This window comes from Octopus sinensis, linkage group LG22, assembly GCF_006345805.1.
Source record: "Octopus sinensis linkage group LG22, ASM634580v1, whole genome shotgun sequence".
Lineage (NCBI taxonomy): Eukaryota > Metazoa > Mollusca > Cephalopoda > Octopoda > Octopodidae > Octopus > Octopus sinensis.
In genome coordinates, this window is record NC_043018.1 from 26,133,644 (window position 1) to 26,148,787 (window position 15,144).

The 15,144-nt window shown below is 39.7% G+C and overlaps 1 protein-coding gene across 1 annotated transcript in view; it reads left to right on the plus strand.

Annotated features, from left to right (window-relative positions):
• The window catches only part of LOC115223135 (protein unc-13 homolog B-like), a 393,815-nt gene that overhangs the window by 191,195 nt on the left and 187,476 nt on the right, over window positions 1-15,144 (plus strand). The window contains exon 4 of the mRNA XM_036512114.1: window positions 5,763-5,880. Within this exon, the coding sequence (XP_036368007.1) occupies window positions 5,763-5,880 (118 nt within the window). The remainder of the gene's footprint in view (window positions 1-5,762; window positions 5,881-15,144) is intronic.

The following is a 15,144-nucleotide window of genomic DNA, read 5'->3' on the forward strand; positions in this document are numbered from 1 at the left end:
TTGTCTGAACCTAGTCTCATTCTTCTTACCATTACTTTACCTAACAACTCTTACTATATCCATGGTTTTCTATATTGAAGGAAGCACCATTTATCTGTGGTGTACCAGTATTATGCAATAGCGATAGCAAAGATATCTAACCTAGAAGTCACAGCCTGCACACCCTACCAGTTCTTTTCCAATTTCATTAAGTAAATAATCCTTATACAAAGACAGTTATTTGTGCTGCGCTTGTTAAATAATAGAAGACACTATTTAAATCTCTTACCTGAGACTCTTGTCCGGAGTTGCATTACCTGATTCACGCAGTGGTGATTATACTATCTAATTAAATAATATTAACGCCACCTGTATAACATTCCAGATTGTTAATCATTAGACTACTCCCTACTGCTGGCTTTCTTTGATATCCGATCTGGTATTTCCTCTAAGGGCGGCGAGCTGGCAGAATCGTTAGCGCGCCGGGCGAAATGCTAAGCGGTATTTCGTCTGCCGTTACGTTGCGAGTTCAAATTCTGCCGAGGTCGACTTTGCCTTTCATCCTTTCGGGGTCGATAAATTAAGCACCAGTTACGCACTGGAGTCGATGTAATCGACTTAATACCTATGTCTGTCCTTGTTCGTCCCCTCTATGTTTAGCCCCTTGTGGGTAATAAAGAAATAGGTATTTCCTCTAACTCCGTACTAGGTGTAGTTTATTATATAAACCCCACTTTCTTTGAACTCCTTAATGATAACTCGTACTCTACGCCCGAGGCTATAGAAGGAGACACTTATCCAAGATGCCACGCTTTGGGACTGAAACTGGAACCATGTGGTTGGGAAGTAAGGTTCTTCCCACACAGCTACATCTGCACCTATATATCAGCAGGCTTCTTATCACACAGCCATGCCTGCACCTTTACATCAGAAATATTACATTTTCTATACACATGCAGTATGTTTTTTTATACATATGCATGTTTTACTGACAACCAATATGTAGCTGTCAGTCACTGTCTCTCTTCCATTCCTCTCCCCTCTATCACATTCATACTCTTTCCATTTCACTCTCTTCTATCACCTTCTTATTTCTTTACTGCCCACAAGGGGCTAAAGAGAGGGGATTCCACTTAGGAAGTTACCCTCCGAGGCACAAGTCCGGGCAAGGTTGTTTATGGAAGACCAGCAGTTGCCCATGCATACCAGCCTACCCTCTCCATGCCACCAGTATTCTCCAAGGGAAAGGCAAAGGGGCCGATACGGCTTGGCACCTGTGACGTCGCAGCTAATTTCTACAGCTGAGTGAACTGGAGCAATGTGAAATAAAGTGTCTTGCTCAAGAACACAACACGCAGCCCAGTCCTGGATTCGAACTCACAACCTTGCGATTGTAAGCTTGATGCTCTAACCACTGAGCCATGCACCTTCACACCTTCTTACTATCACCTTCTTACTCTGGTTTTCTTTCTCTCCTGACTATCTATTCACCATATCAGTCTATTATCGTGAACAAACATTTGATTGCAACCATATATGGAAATGATGCGTTAGACTTGCTGGGGCAGAATGATCCCTCTGGTGCTGCTTCATTGATAAAATGCCCTCAGTGAACTCTAGAAAGTGTTTGACATTAGGAAGGACATCCATCTGCAGAAATTAAACCAAAAATAAGGCATATGTGATCCCTGCTCTGTAGAGAAGAGGATGGCAACTCTAAATAGGAACTGAGTTGAAACATCATAACTCATCAAATACATGCCAGCATAGAAAAACCTAAAATAATTGTTTCTACTAAAGGCGCAAGGCCTGAAATTTTTTTGGGGAAGGGGATTATTGATTACATTGACCTCAGTACTTAACTGATACTTATTTTTATTTATTTACTTATGCACCCTTTTCATTCCTAGTCAGGCTCATGGGCCCAGTTTCCCGGTTTCTGAGGCATATGTGTTCTTCCCAGCTGGACAGGATGCCAGTCCATTGCAATGTTACCCAAGAAACAAGAAGAAAGAGTGAGAGAAAGTTGGGGAGAAAGAGTACAACAGGGGTCGCCACCACCCCTGCCAGAGCCTCGTGGAGCTTTAGGTGTTTTTGCTCCATGAACACACATAACACCTGGTCTGGGAATCAAAACCGCGATCCTCTGACCGCAAGTCCGCTGCCCTAACCACTGGACCATTGCGACTCCACAGTACTTATTTTATCAACAGCTGGCTGGTGTGTTGAATAAAATACATTATATATACATTGCTGTTTCATATATCAATGAGGGGTATTACATTTCAGCATGAAAATTACTGATGAACCATATACATACATATATTCATATATATATATATATATATATATATATTGAAATGTGTATATATACACACACACAATATATATATATATATATATAAACCTAAGTTTGCAGTATTACAGATTCTTTACAGTCTGTCTTACCAATCGGTTTCATGCCGGATATTGAGTAATTTGATGATATCTAATATCCAGTCCAAAGCCAGATTGGTAAGACTGTCTATAATGGATCTGTAATACTGTGTACTTTGATTTATGTACCTACTCTGTTGACAGATATATGAGTACCAATTTGTTTATTTTTTTCCACTTACGAATTGCTAGATGACTATATACATATATATATATATATGTGTGTGGTGTATATATATATATGTGTGTGTGTATATATATATATATATGTGTGTGTATATATATATATATATGTGTATTATATATGTGTGTGAGTATATATATGTGTATATATATATATATATATGTGCATATATATATATATGTGTGTATGTATATATATATATATGTGTGTGTGTATATGTGTATATATATGTGTATATATATGTGTGTGTGTGTGTGTGTGTGTATGTATGTATATATATGTCAGTCTACATATATATGTTAGATGACTATACATATATATGTCTCTTTTGTTTTCAGTCATCTAAATTCTTTCTCTGAAGAAGTAGCTGGTTTCTAACAAAGATACAAAGATACAATGCTCCATCGTTGGAATGTAATAACAAAAACGATGTCACATTTTAAACCTGAGAAAAGTCTTGCATACTTTTACCGTTCCGCTTACAGATTCTATTTTCAATGTGTGAAACAGTTGGTTGATTTTATTTTTCTGAAAGTCCAAGCTTATCCAGGCTGACAGTTAGGCATTTACTTACAAAACCAAGTGTTCTGATTATTATTGGTATAAATGTAAATTTGTAACCTGAATATAGAAGCTGTATGTACGTAATTGCTCAGTTTTATTTGAAGATTTCTTGCCAATAGAGAAAGAACCCGTTTCTAACCTAGATTCAAGGCTCCTCATTGGAATTTCAACATCAACAATAGGGTATTTTTATTTATATGTATATATATATGTATATGTGTAGATTTGTATGTTTTGCTTTATGTATGTATTCTCATGCATATAGTTGCATATCTAGTCTTCAAATTAGCTTTCTCCTTTCTGGTTTTGAGAAGCCTAATTTCTCATGACTGGTATTTAGGCAGTGTGTTACATACCCCAGGGCCCCAATGTATGTATGTATGTATGTATGTATGTATGTATGTATGTATGTATGTATGTATGCATGCATGCATGCATGCATGCATGCATGCAGGAGTGGAGTGGCTGTGTGGTAAGTAGCTTGCTTACGAACCACATGGTTCCGGGTTCAGTCCCACTGCGTGGTACCTTGGGTAAGTGTCTTCTACTATAGCCTCGGGCCGACCAAAGCCTTGTGAGTGGATTTGGTAGACGGAAACTGAAAGAAGCTCGTCGTATATATGTATATATATATATATATATATATATATATGTGTGTCTGTGTTTGTCCCCCCAACATCACTTGACAACTGATGCTGGTGTGTTTACGTCCCCGTAACTTAGCGGTTTGGCAAAAAAGAGACCGATAAAATAAGTACTAGGCTTACAAAGAATAAGTCCTGGGGTCGATTTGATCGACTAAAGGCAGTGCTCCAGCATGGCCACAGTCACATGACTGAAACAAGTAAAAGAAAGAGAAAGAGAGTATGTATGTATGTATGTATGTATGTATGTATGCATGTATAGAAAGGATGACAGGGGTCTAAGACTCCTGGTGGTTTGCTGTCATTAAAAAGACACATCAAGCTGAGCAAAAGCATTGTTGCCCTTGCATACAAGCTCGTCCCTTGCAACCCCCCTCCAGCTGAGCATCCTTAATGTTGTGGCCTCATAGGTGCTGGTGCCACATAAAAAGCACCCATGCTGGTGTTGTGTAAAAGCATCCAGTACACTCTGGAAAGTGGTTGGCATTAGGAAGGGCATGCAGCTGTTGAAACCATGCCAAAACAGATTGGGAGCCTGAACAGCCCTTCAGATGGTCAGCTCCTGTCAAACCATCCAGTCCATGCCAGCATGGATAATGGACAGTGAATGATGATGATGATGTTAATTATGATATATGTAATGGACACATGCATATAGTCTGGGCATAGGGGAAATATTACTTTGCTTGAAAAGAGGTGAGGATTGGTGATGCGAAGGGTTTCTGATCATAGGAAATCTGCCCCAATAAACTCCTTCTTAAGTGACTCGATAGAAGCTCTTATCATTGGCCATTTCATGTGTGTTTTGTCTTGTTACGAAATTGAATTGAAGCTGTGATCTTACAGATATATTTGAGGGAGACTTGGTTGCTATTCTTAGCAGGTCAAGCAGCTAAATATCTTTGTTAACGCAGTGTGGTGCATCAGATTTTTCTGCATAACAGGACTTCACTTTCTTATTTAAATCTCTTTCATATTTCATTTCGACTGACCTGTCATAATAGTTGTTTTAATTTAAAAATCTCCCAAAATAATTGCTTATGCATATTAAAAATTGATGAATTGTAATTGCAGTGGAATTTAATTAAAGATTTTTAAAACGATTACGTATAATTTTAGTTGCTATGTCTCTCTCTCTCTCTCTCTCTCTCATTTCATGACTAAAATCGGAAATTTCTTTTTCCATATTCTTCTCAAAACAAAATAAGTCTCTTTGTGTAGCTTGTTGTTATATTTAGAGATTATTATTGCTGACCAATGTGTTGTGAGTGGAACCGGATAGGCGGAAACTGTAGTACAGGAATATATCCTATATATACATTATACACACACACACACATATATATATATATGTATGTGAGTGTGGAGGCGTATGGCTTTGTGTTTAGGGTGTTGAACTCATGATTGTAAGGTTGTGGTTTCGATTCCTGGGCTGGGCGATGTGATGTGTTCTTGAGCAAAATACTTCATTTTCACTTTGCTCCAGTCCACTCAACTGGCAAAAATGAGTAATCCTGCGATGGACTGGCGTCCCATCCAAGTGGGGAATTTATACGCCACTAAAACTGGGAAACCAGCTCTTATGAGCCTGGCATGGCTCGAGAAGGAACATTTATTTATTTTATATATATATATATATATATATATATATATCATCATCATCATCATACGTCCGTTTTCCGCGCTAGCACGGGTTGGACGGTTCGACCGGGGTCTGGAAAGCCAGGGGCTGCACCAGGCTCCAGTCTGATCTGGCAGAGTTTCTACAGCTGGATGCCCTTCCTAATGCCATAGAGAGAGAGAGAGAGAGAGAGAGAGAGAGAGATTGAGTGAAAAACGTGTATCAAATGATGATAACATATCTATGTGCTAAGACACAACAATATATATGTTCATTTTTTAAAAATCAAATTCATCAATTACTTATTTATTGTTTTTATCTTTATTTTTTTCAGTGAAACCATGAGACTTGACACTGGATTGATTATTGAAGTATGGAATAAAGGAATGTTGTGGGACAGCCTTCTTGGACTTCATTGGCTTCCACTTCGAAAAATTCACCATTCTAATCAGGTTATTTTTGGATTCTTATTTTCTCTTTCCTTTTTGTTGTTGCTTGCTATGTTAACTATTGTTAACAGTGGTTTGTTTAGTTAATCACTGTTAGCCATTATTTATTCATTCATCAATTATTTCTTAACATCTCTCCCTCACCAGAAATAGTCTAAGTTTAATTTATTCAAAATGTGTTTTTTTGGTTTTTTTGTTGTAAGACAGTAGGATGTGATTGGAGAAAGATTTGGCTGTTATTTCTATCAGGTCAAGCAATCTTGTAGACCATTCATCATTGACAAATTGTATCTGGAATTTCATTCTTTAATGTGTCCTTCATTTCTTTTAAGATGGTAGTGTTTGATTTGAAGGAGATTTGGTTGCTATTTCTAGCAGGTGAAGCAATCATGCTGAACCCCCCATCATTGACATAGTGTATCTAGAATTGCCTTCTCTAATGTGTAGAGTGTCTTTCATTTTTTTTAAGATGGTAGTGTAGGAATTGAGAAGGTTTTAGCTGTTATTTCTAGCAGGTGAAACAACCACGTAGAATCTCCATCATTGACATAGTGTATTTAGGATTGCATCATCTAATGTGTCCTTCTCTTTAAAGACAAATGGGTGTGGTTTGAAGGACATGTAGCTGCTATTACTAGCTGGCCGAGCAGCCCTGTTGAAGCTTCCTTGGAATAGATATACAGTCCTTGCTGAAGTGTAAAGGACATTTGCCGTCGTATTTTGTAAGCACTTTGCGACCAGAGAGTCTGGAGTGACGTATGTGAAGTCTGAAGCGTTTTGGCATTTACTGTAATGTGAGGAAATAGAAGAGTGTCTCGAAATATCTGCTCTCAGAAGGGAGGACTGCATGCAGTATTTGTTCGGCGTAGGCTATAGAGAGAGAGAGAGAGAGAGTGAGAGAGAGAGAGTGAGAGAGAGAGAGAGAGAGAGAGAGAGAGTGTGTGTGTGTGTGTGTGTGCGTGTATGTGTGCATGTGATGTGTGCATGTGTGTGTGTGTGTATGTGCGTGTGTGTGCGTGCGTGTGTGTGTGTGTGTGTGCGTGTGTGTGTGTGGGTGTGTGCGTGCGTGCGTGTGTGTGTGCGTGTGTGTGTGCGTGTGTGCACGTGTGTGTGTGTGTCGTGTGTGTGTGCGCGCGCGTGTGTGTGTGCATGTGTGTGTGTGTGTGAAAGGCAATAAACAGATGTAGTTAAAAGTGGAATGCAGCTGAGAATTATTTTTAAAGAGCAGAATTCTTTATAGCACCAATATAATAATAATAATAATAATATAATAATAACAATAGTAATAATATAGTGTACAAAAATGGGTTAAAGATAGTTTTGTCTCTGTGGGAGAGTTTATTGATTAGGTGAATAGCTTTCTTGCAAATGTGTCCTAAGATTCGCACAAGCACTCTGCACTTCGTCCCTGGCAAGTAAAGTGTGCTTGGACGTTGGAGAGTGACAACAGCTGCTTAAGGTGAAAATGTTCTTTTAATCCGAAGAGATTAAGCCGGCTTTCTTTTATGTGATAGGGGTATGGGGAAGGGTGGGGTGCAGGAGGAAGAGAAAAGGAAAGAAGGAGAAGTGGAGAAATGAATTGGTTTGTTGTTTGTTGTGAGGAAGAAAGGAGAGGAAAAGTCTTGCGTTTCTGGCTGTGTGTTTCATCGGAGAGTGAGGTTTACTAATGGTGCTGAATGGATAAATTTATCTGTTTAGTACCATCAGAGAGAGAGACAAAGAGCGACACACACACACACACACACCACACACATTCAGACAGACATAGAGACAGATAGACAGACAAGGAGACACAGAGTCAAACAGACAGAGATACACAGCTAGACAGACAGATAGGCACAGGGTCAAACAGACACTGAAACAGATAGACAAAGAGAGACACAGAGATAGACTGCTAGGCAGACAGATAACACATGGTCAGACAGACAAAGAAGCAGATAGACAGCTAGACAGACAGATAGGCACAGGGTCAGACAGACACAGAAGCAGATAGACAAAGACAGACAGACAGAGATAGACAGCTAGACAGACAGGTAGGCACAGGGTCAGACAGACACAGAAGCAGATAGATAAAAACAGACAGACAGAGATAGACAGACAGATAGGCACAGGGTCAGACAGACACAGAAGCAGATAGACAAAGACAGACAGACATAGACAGCTTGACAGACAGATAGGCACAGGGTCGGACAGACACAGAAGCAGATAGACAAAGACAGACAGACATAGACAGCTTGACAGACAGATAGGCACAGGGTCAGACAGACACAGAAGCAGATAGACAGCTAGACAGACAGACAGGCACAGGATCAGACAGAAAGGCACAGGGTGAGACAGACACAGAAGCAGATAGACAAAGACAGACAGACAGAGATAGATAGACAACAGAAAGACAGATTAAAAGAAAAATAGAGAAAATACTGAAGTGTGAGAGGGAGTGGAAGGACACAAGGGGACATGTGTTGGTCAATGGGCAAAAAAGGGAGATAATCAATGAGAGAGCTTGTCCATTGATATGGCTTTGGCATTCTTTAGAATCAGAGTCTAAGAAAGATCACAAAAGACAGTGAGTCTTGCCACTTTTTATGAGGGGGAACCTTTTGTACTGGTTGTTGTTAGACCCAGATAGAGCAGACAAACCTACAATCAGAAAGACATATGCTTTAACTATGGCCATTGCATTTTTGTTTGTTTGTTTGTTTAGAGATAGGCACAGGCATGGCTGTGTAGTACAACCCTTGCTTCCCAACCATATGGTTCCAGGTTCAGTCCTACTGCGTGGCACCTTGGACAAGTGTTTTCTACTATAATCTTGGGCCGGCCAAAGCCTTGTGAGTAGATTTGGCAGGCAGAAACTGGAATAAGCCTATTATCTCTCTCTCTCTCTCTCTACACACACACACACACACACATTAAGGTGTGTATTTTTGTCCCCCCACCACTGCTTCACAACCAGCGTTGGTGTTTTTTACAGTCCCATAACTTAGCGGTTTGAGAAAAGAAATGGATAGAATAAATGCCAAACTTCAAAAACATATGTAGTTTTGTTGATTCATTTGACAAGAAATTCTTCTACCTCTCCAGATTATATTATAAAATGTGCCCTTTTTTTTTTGTGATGGCGGGACGTAATTTCAAGCAATGAGTTGTTAGATCATCAGATAGATAACTTTGTGATAATCATTCCTGCTCCTTATGCTCTGAGTTCAAACCTCACCGAGTTCAAATTTACTTTTCATTCTCTTGGGGGTCGATAAGTACCAATCTTGTACTGAAGCTAATTCTTCTCTTTCTTCTATTCTTTCTGGAAGAAATCAACTGTGTTCAGAGTTGGAGATAGACGAGTTCCACCCCATCTGAAAATGCCCAATGCATGCCATCTGTTGTGATGGTACCTCTAGGACAGTGAGCTGGCAGAAACGTTAGCACACCGGGTGAAATGCATAGCCGTGTTTTGTCTGCCGTTACGTTGTGAGCTCAAATTCTGCCAAGGTCGACTTTGCCTTTCATCCTTTCGGGGTCGATAAATTAAGTACCAGTTACGCACTGGAGTCAATGTAATCAGCTTAATACCTTTGTCTGTCCTTGTTTGTCCCCATCTATGTTTAGCCCCTTGTGGGTAATAAAGAAATAGGTACCTCTACGACTCTTATCTAGGAGTTGAGGGCCCATGCAGTGGGACTGAACTCCGGAACCATGTAGTTGAGAAGCAAATTTCTTAACAGAACGGCCACGCCTTTGCCTTGCCTTACATAGTACAGAAACTATTTGATATACGTTTTAACCTATTTGTGGCACTGACATTTAATAATGAAATAATATATCTCTATGACATTTCCAGGAAATATGTTTAAATGATGTTAACTTCATTGTCAAACTTTTGAATTACCATTTTCTTGGTATTAGCTCTTTTATCGATATTGAAGGGAAAGAAAGAAAGGCTTTCACAGTATTTTCGCCGTCTGCAATCTATAACTTTTGTTTCTGCTTTTTTTTTCTGTTTTCTTCCTTTTGTTTTTGTTTTTCGGTAAGCCATTTGTATTGATGTTTGACAACAGCATCCTGCTTTTGTTATTTATATTTTTTTATTCTGTATTTTTTATTTTTTTTTGTATTTTATATTTTGTATTTATATCTTCTTGTATCTAACTGACTAACAGTCTGGATTGTGGGATTAAGACTGCAAGAAAAAAAAAACAAAAATACAACAACAACGAAACAAAACAAAACACACAAAAAAAATCTATATAATCTTTATTCATTTCATTATATCAAATTTTATATCAGTTATTTAGGTCAGTGAGTTTCTCATTTAAGGATAGCTGTTGTAGTATACAATAAGAGCAGCCCTTCGAACCAAATATTGTCGATTTCTTTGCAGTGCCCCCATCGGACGCTTAAGTTAATTTACTTCATAATGGTAGTTTTTGTTGCATAGCGGCAATCAGCAGCAGCAACAGTAGTAGTAGTAGTAGTAGTAGCAGTAGTAGTAGTAGTAGTAGTAGTAGTAGTAGTAATGATTTCAAATTTTGGCTCAAGGTCAACAATCTCTTAGGTCAGGACTAGTCAATTGTATCGACCCCCACCTCCGCCCATTCCCGATACTTTAACTGTTACTTTATTTTATTGACTCCCAAGAGGGATGAAAGGTGAAGTTGACCTTAGTGGAATTTGAACTCAGAATGTAAGCAGCTGAAAGGGATGCTGCTCAGCATTTCGTCTGACATGCTAATAATTCTCCCATCTCGCTGTTTTCAAAATATGGTTCCGGGTTTGGTCCCACTGCGTGGTACATTGGAAGAGTGCCCTCTACTATGGGTGCAGGCATGGGTGTGTGGTAAGAAGCTTGCTTCCCAACCACATGGTTCCAGGTTCAATCTTGCTGCATGGTACCTTGGGCAAGTGTCTTCTACTATAGCCTCAGGTTGACCAAAGCCTTGTGAGTGGATTTGGTGGCCAAAAACTGAAAGAAGTATGTATATATCTATGTGTGTGTTTGTGTCTTTGTTTGTACCGCCCACCACCACCATCGCTTGACAACCGATGTTGGTGTGTTTATGTCCTCATAACTGAGCAGTTTGGCAGAAGAGACCGATAGAATAAGCGCCAGGCGTACAAAGAATAAGTCCTGGGGTCGATTTCTTTGACTAAAATATGGTGTTCCAGCATGGCCACAGTCAAATGAATGAAACAAATAAAGAATAAAAAAATAATAATTCTTTCAAATTTTGGGAGCAGGCGAGCAGTTTGAGGGAAGGGGCTAGTTAATTACACCGACTCCCGTGCTCATCTGGAATTTCCTGCGATATGAGATTCTCAAACACCCTTGTCCTCCTCAGAGAAACTGCATTCTGGAAGAGCTGTGTTTCATGCTCCCCATCCATGTTACAATGACCCCCTCCCCCCTCCCCACTCATGCATTATGCCTGTCTCCCTCTCTCACCCCGACGGTACCTAGAGACAACCCAACCATGTCATCCTCCTCCTGGCAACCAGGTCACTTTACTATTCCTCTCTCTTTCCCCCTCCACCCACTCTCTCTTCTGCAGCCTTCTATCTTCTCCCAGCTCATTGTTCTTTGTTCATCCACCCTTCAGCCTTACCCACGATGACAGTCTCCCTTCACCATCATCCCCTCCTTACCATCCACCTGCCAGCTTCTATTCAGCTTGTGCCATGTAGGGCCCTCTGGGCACCTCATCATCATTATCTATGTCCTGCAGTTCTTTCAGATCATTTTCTCTTTCTCTCTCCACCTTTCTCCTACTAGATCTGAGTATCCATGCTGATCCCTTCGCAAGAACCTTCTCCATCCCAGCTTCTCATAATAATCCCCTCCCCCCAAGTTCATAACCCTGTGAACTGCATGGCAGCATCAATAGTACAGGTGGCACAGAAAGAGCACACAACCCACACTGTGACATGATTGGTGTCCCCATGGAAATTGATGCACTGGGCCCTATAATATTTTTTATCGACAGGACGCTACAATATACATAGAACAGAATTTGGCCCCTAGAATCATGAGTCCTCTAGGCAATTGACCAGTGTGCCCATGCCTTAAGACAGCTCTGGTTGGCATTAGGAAGGGCATCCAGCCAAAGCAGGCATTGCAGCATGATGCGATCCAAGGGCATATTGAACCCTTTCAAATTGTCCAGCCTATGCCAACATGGAACATGGACGTTAAATGATGATAATGATGATGGTGTTTTATATGTGTGTGTGTATGTGTGTGTGTATATACTTTTATCTTTCACTTGTTTCAACTAGAAAAGATTTTCTAACTAGAAAGGGTATGGCCTGATCAACCTGTAAAGATCTGGTCATCAAATCTAAGTAGAGACTTCAAACTTGAAATCTTCAAAGCCACATTCGAACCAATTCTACTATATGGCTCAAAAACCTGGACGTTATCAAAGAAGCTTGAGAGGTGGTTGGATGGAACCTACACTTGCCTCCTTATGAGAGCTCAAAATCTCTCGTGGAAGCGTCATCCAACCAAAATGCAAATATATGGGAAACTACCACCTGTGTCATCTCTTGTGAAAGGTAGGAGAGTCCAGTTTCCTGGACATTGTTGTAGAGCTGAAAACGAGGCAATTTCTACTCTTCTCCTCTGGAAGCCATCTAGTCACAATACCAGAGGGTGCACACTCTCCTACCCTGATGTAATCTCCAGGGATACAGGCATCCAGCAACAGGACCTCCGTAATGCTTTGATGGACCGTGAAGTCTGGCGTAGCATGGTAAATTCCATTGTCTTGACCACGGTCGAACAATGATGATGATGATGTTGCATTTTGGCCATGCTGGGGCAGTGTTCTGAAGAATTTTTAGTGGAATGAATTGACCCTAATACTAAATTTTGTTAAGTCTGGTACTTATTCAATCAGTCTCTTTTGCAGAACCACTAAGTTACAGGAATGTTAACATACCAATGCTGCTTGTCAAGTGGTGGTGGACACACACACACACACACACACACACATACGATGAGCTTCTTTCAGTTTCCATCTACTAAATCCACTCACAAGGCCTTGGTTGGTGTGCAAGTGGGACTGAACCTGGAACAATGTGGTTGGCAAGTAAGCTTCTTACCACACGGACACACCTCCGCCTACATATGTGTGGATATGAAAATAAACTTTTATAATTATATTTTTTTCTGAAAACCAAAACAATGCAATTCACAAAAATAAAAGAGATTGATAGTTTTCCTTGCTTATATATATATATATATATATATATATATATATCTTCATGATATATATAATATATCAAGGAAGCACCGAAGATAGGGGAGTGAGTTAGTGGAATTGGTAGTTTTGACATTCTTGTATCTCCCCAGAGCAAATGAGTATTTTAAAGGAAGCTGTCATATCTTGAAATGGAAACAGAATGGCAGATTCCATCCTCTGAGGATTTATAACCTACTACTACTACTACTACTACTACTACCACTACTACTACTACTACCACTATTACTTCTGGTGGTGCTGCTGTTGGTACTAGTATTACTACTAACACCAAAACCACTGCCAGTACAGCTATTATCAAACACTAACACCACTATCACTACTATATATATATATATATATATATATATATATAATAATAATAAATATTAGGGAATAATCCAACTTACAGGGAAAAATCAGATTTAGGATTGAATCCAATTTTATAGTAAAATATTATATTATATTAAATTAGAGACAAAACCACTATTAGGCAAATCATACAATGAAAAACTTAAGCCAATACATAAGATTATTTAATTTATATTATTTAAATATATAACAAAATTATTAAAAAAATATAATTAATATATCACTACGATCGTTTCATGGCTGTTAATTTCTTTAAATTTTCGAGTTACAGTCATTCATCAGGTGGTTTAAATATTTATCTTGGCGAGGTTTAAAAAATATACATGTATGTATGTACATATATATATATATACATACATACATACATACATGTATATTTTTTACCTTTATTCTTTCTTTAGCTTGTTTCAGTCATTTTGGCTGTGGCCATGCTTGAGCACCACCTTTAGTCAAACAAATTGATCCAAGGACTTATTCTTTGGAAGCCTAGTACTTATTCTATCGAACTTTTTTGCCTAGCCGCTGAGATGTAAACACACCACCATCGGTTGTCAAGCAATGTTGGGGGACAGACATAGGCACACAACATACACACACACACACACACACACACACACACACACACACACACACACACATGTATATATACGACGGGCTTCTTTCAGTTTCCGTCTACCAAATCCACTCACAAGGCTTTGGTCGGCCCGAGGCTATAGTAGAAGATACTTGCTCAAGGTGCCATGCAGTGGGACTGAATCCTACCACACAGCCACTCCTGCGCCTATGCAAACAAATTTTCACAAACTTTGTCCATGTTCAGATCTTCATGAATAATTCTGTGTAGAGTTGCCACACCATTTCCACACTGTATGCTTGTTCTTGTCCTTAGCGCCATACGACGGTCTTCATCCAAAAATTGCAAATTTTCTCAACCTGTTCTGGAGTTCTGACATCCCCCTCCTTCCAATACCTCACTCTCATCTCTCTCCTCTTCTCTACCATCCTTCAACCTCTTGTGCTTGTGAAAAAACACGCTTGGCTCATACCAGTTAATCCATGACCAGTCTGGAGCATTTAATAAGTCTCTGCAACGTTTTTTTGCCCAGTTTAACATAAAACTTTATTGCATAGCGAGCTTCCGACTGTCCTGACTGCATTCTGCAAACTAGTCAGCCGTGACAAGCAGTGCTTAGTGTGGTGTGTTGAAAGTGCTGTTAGAACTATCTCCTTCAATCTGCAATACCAAAGGTGGCAGGTCAGCTTGTTAGATGTATAATAATGATACAACCACAGGAGTGGCTGTGTGGTAAATAGCTTGCTTCCCAACCACATGGTCCTGGGTTCAGTCCCACTGTATGGCACCTTGGGCTAGTGTCTTTTACTATGGTCTCTGGCTGACCAAGGCCTTGTGAGTGAATTTGGTAGACAGAAACTGAAAGAAGCCTGTCATGTGTGTGTGTCTGTGTTTGCCCCCTACTACCATCGCTTGACAACTGATGCTGGTGTGTTTACGTCCCTGTAACTTTGCAGTTTGGCAAAAGAGACTGGTAGAATAAGTACTAGGCTTGCAAAGAATAAGTTCTGGGTTGATTTGTTCGACTAAAGGCTGTGCTCCAGCATGGCTGCAGTCAAATGACTGAAACAAATAAAAGAATAT